The 3,224-nt window shown below is 32.4% G+C and overlaps 1 protein-coding gene across 1 annotated transcript; it reads left to right on the forward strand.

Moving 5' to 3' along the window:
* Window positions 1-488: 488 nt before the first annotated feature.
* Window positions 489-2,167, forward strand: LOC111374985 (1-aminocyclopropane-1-carboxylate synthase 7-like). The gene is made up of 4 exons (XM_022997758.1): window positions 489-659; window positions 765-893; window positions 983-1,143; window positions 1,309-2,167. Exons 1-4 carry the CDS (start codon window positions 489-491, stop codon window positions 2,165-2,167), a joined length of 1,320 nt encoding a protein of 439 aa, XP_022853526.1.
* The last annotated feature ends 1,057 nt before the right edge of the window (window positions 2,168-3,224 follow it).

The following is a 3,224-nucleotide window of genomic DNA, read 5'->3' on the forward strand; positions in this document are numbered from 1 at the left end:
TTCACATTTAAGATACTTCAATAAAAAATACATTCAAGGAAGCATGTCGAAGACTAATCACTTCAACAATATTAGACGAAATGGTTGAACGTTTGCTATAGAGAACCAAAAAAAGAAAAGGAAAAAAAAAAGTTAAAGAATGACATTTTTTATGGTAAAACACCTACCCAATTCAACCACCATATTTTCTGTGTATCTCGTGGAGATTTGAGATAATATGAACTGAGAAAAATATTGAACCAACAGTTGTCACCAGTAATGGTAAACATTACTAAAGGTCTTGCTTAATCTACGGAATCAATCATTTCTTCTTTTTGCTTAATCTTCTTCTTCTTCTTCGTTTTTTTTTAGTAAGAATTTTTTTTGTTGAGGGCCCCTTTTGTGTCTCAAAGACTTCCTATATATGAGAGGACTTTGAGGAAATCTTCATTCAAATATTCATCAGTTTCTCTTTTCAATCCAAAAACGCTTCTCACAAAGTACAAGTTATGGCAACTGAGATTGAGAAACCCTCTGTTGTTTTATCAAAAGTTGCAGTCTCAGAAGCTCATGGAGAAGACTCACCATATTTTGCAGGGTGGAAAGCGTACGACGAAAACCCTTATAATGAATCGTATAATCCGTTTGGAGTCATACAGATGGGACTAGCGGAAAATCAAGTAAGTTTTTCGATTCTTACAACCTAAGCTTTCAGGTGACGTGGTTCAACAGAAAAGTACCTCGATACATCATTTGGGATGTTAATTGTTTGTTTTTTTGTACAGGTTTCATTTGATTTGCTCGAAGAATACTTGGAAAAGCATTCGGAGGCAACAAACTGGGGAAATAAAAGCTGTTGCTTTAGAGAGAATGCTTTGTATCAAGATTACCATGGCCTACTATCATTCAGAGAGGTATTTTCCCAAGAAATTATCAGTATTTTTAAAGCGCCAATATTTGTAAGAACAATTTCTAAGCTCTAATCTATGAATAAATAATACAGGCAATGGCAAGGTTCATGGAACAAATAAGAGGAGGAAGAGCAAAATTTACTCCTGAAAGACTTGTTATAACTGCTGGTGCTACAGCAGCCAATGAGCTATTAACCTTCATTTTGGCTGATCCCGGCGACGCCTTGCTTATTCCAACTCCTTACTATCCCGGGTAAAAAATGCACGGCATGCTTCATATACAATGATCGGCTGGATTAGACAATAAAATTGAAAATATTATACTTCCTTTTTTTTAATATTGTCGAGTACTGTAGTGTCTACCTTATCGTAATTTGTTATTCATCCTAAACTAACTCGAGGGTTTTGTATGTCACAGGTTTGATAGAGACTTGAGATGGAGAACTGGTGTCAAGATTGTACCAATTAAATGTGACAGTTCAAACAATTTTGAGATTACTCCTGAATCTTTAGAAGCAGCATATAATGAAGCTGTATCCATGAACATCAAAGTTAGAGGAGTACTAATAACAAATCCTTCAAATCCATTAGGTTCAACAATTAAGAAATCCGTCCTCGAGGAGATTCTTGAATTCGTTACACGTAAAAACATCCATCTTATCTCTGATGAAATCTATTCAGGATCAGCATTTTCTTGCACGGAATTTGTCAGCATTTCAGAAGTTCTTGAAGCTCGAGGATACCAAGATGCTGAGAGAGTTCATGTTGTTTATAGCCTTTCGAAAGACTTAGGCCTCCCAGGGTTTCGAATTGGGACAATTTACTCATATAATGACAAAGTTGTGACAACTGCAAGAAGAATGTCCAGCTTCACTTTAATTTCTTCTCAAACACAACAGCTTTTAGCTTCCATGTTGTCGGACAAGGAATTTACACAAAATTACATTAAAATTAATCGAGAAAGGTTGAGAAAACGGTATGAAATGATCATCAATGGTTTGAAGAAGGCCGGAATCAAGTGTTTGAAAGGAAATGCTGGATTATTTTGCTGGATGAATTTAAGCAATTTGCTGGAGACACCAACAAAAGAGCATGAATTGGATCTTTGGAACACAATAGTGCATGAAGTGAAATTGAACATATCTCCAGGTTCGTCTTGCCATTGTTCGGAGCCTGGTTGGTTTCGAGTTTGCTTCGCAAACATGAGTGAACAAACACTAGAAGTGGCACTTAGAAGAATACATGATTTCATGGAAAAAAGAAGACTAATAGTATGAATTGTTTCTCCTCACGTTATTATTATTATTTTTTTAATTCAATTTTTGAGTTCTTCAAGTAACAGCCAATCCAAAAATTGGCTAGTCTCTGTATAGGAAATATTTTGTGCATGCCGCTGGATCGTGCTCGATACAATAACATACAAGATTTTAGCTTTGTTTTCTGCAATTATGTCTTGGCTACCAAACATGAGAGTTCTACAATTAGGATTAAAGTATAGGAAAATTTGCAAAATACCCTCTAGTTGTTAAGATTTTGGGTTTCATCTTAAAATATTAACCTTATTAAGAAGAGTAGTTCACGTCATTATATGTTGATCTATATTTTCCTTTTTATTCAATATAAAATTTATCCCTTAACACCAATATAGAGGGGGTAACTACACTTTGCATCCTGCCTTTTATAAATTTACATTTGACTTAATGGTCACAAAAGAGTACCATTTGGTGAAAAATTTACAAATATACTATTTAAATATATAGTTAAACAGATGAAACATCAAATCACACCATGTATTTTACCTTATAACGTTTTGCATACTATATTTTAGTTATTAATTTTTTAATGAATATTTTTTTGGGCAAAGGATGAATTTTATTTTATTTATTTATTATTATTATTATTATTATTATTATTATTATTATTATTATTATTATTTAGATTTAATAAATTTATTATAATCTATTTCTAAACTCTAACATCAAATCAATAAAAAATAATTTCAGTAAGTTAATGAAATATATAAAATTTAGAAAATACTTCATTTGACTCTTTAAAAACAAATAAAATTCTTGATTGTTATCTTCTGATTAATAATTTTTTTGTTCAATGATTAAAATTTAAAAACAATCAACTAAAATATTTTTTATGTTAGTTGTTATTTTGTAGCTAACAATCATTTTCTTATTTATATGTTAGTTGTTATTTTGTGGGTAACAATCATTTTCTCATTCATTTTAGAGTCATTCTACTTTAACAGGGCCATGGTAATGCCGGGGGGCAGCTATGGCACTGGTCAGGGGTTTAACCCTTCATTTTAAGTTGGGATAGTTTTGC

This window comes from Olea europaea, chromosome 2 (assembly GCF_002742605.1).
Source record: "Olea europaea var. sylvestris chromosome 2, O_europaea_v1, whole genome shotgun sequence".
Taxonomy (NCBI): domain Eukaryota; kingdom Viridiplantae; phylum Streptophyta; class Magnoliopsida; order Lamiales; family Oleaceae; genus Olea; species Olea europaea.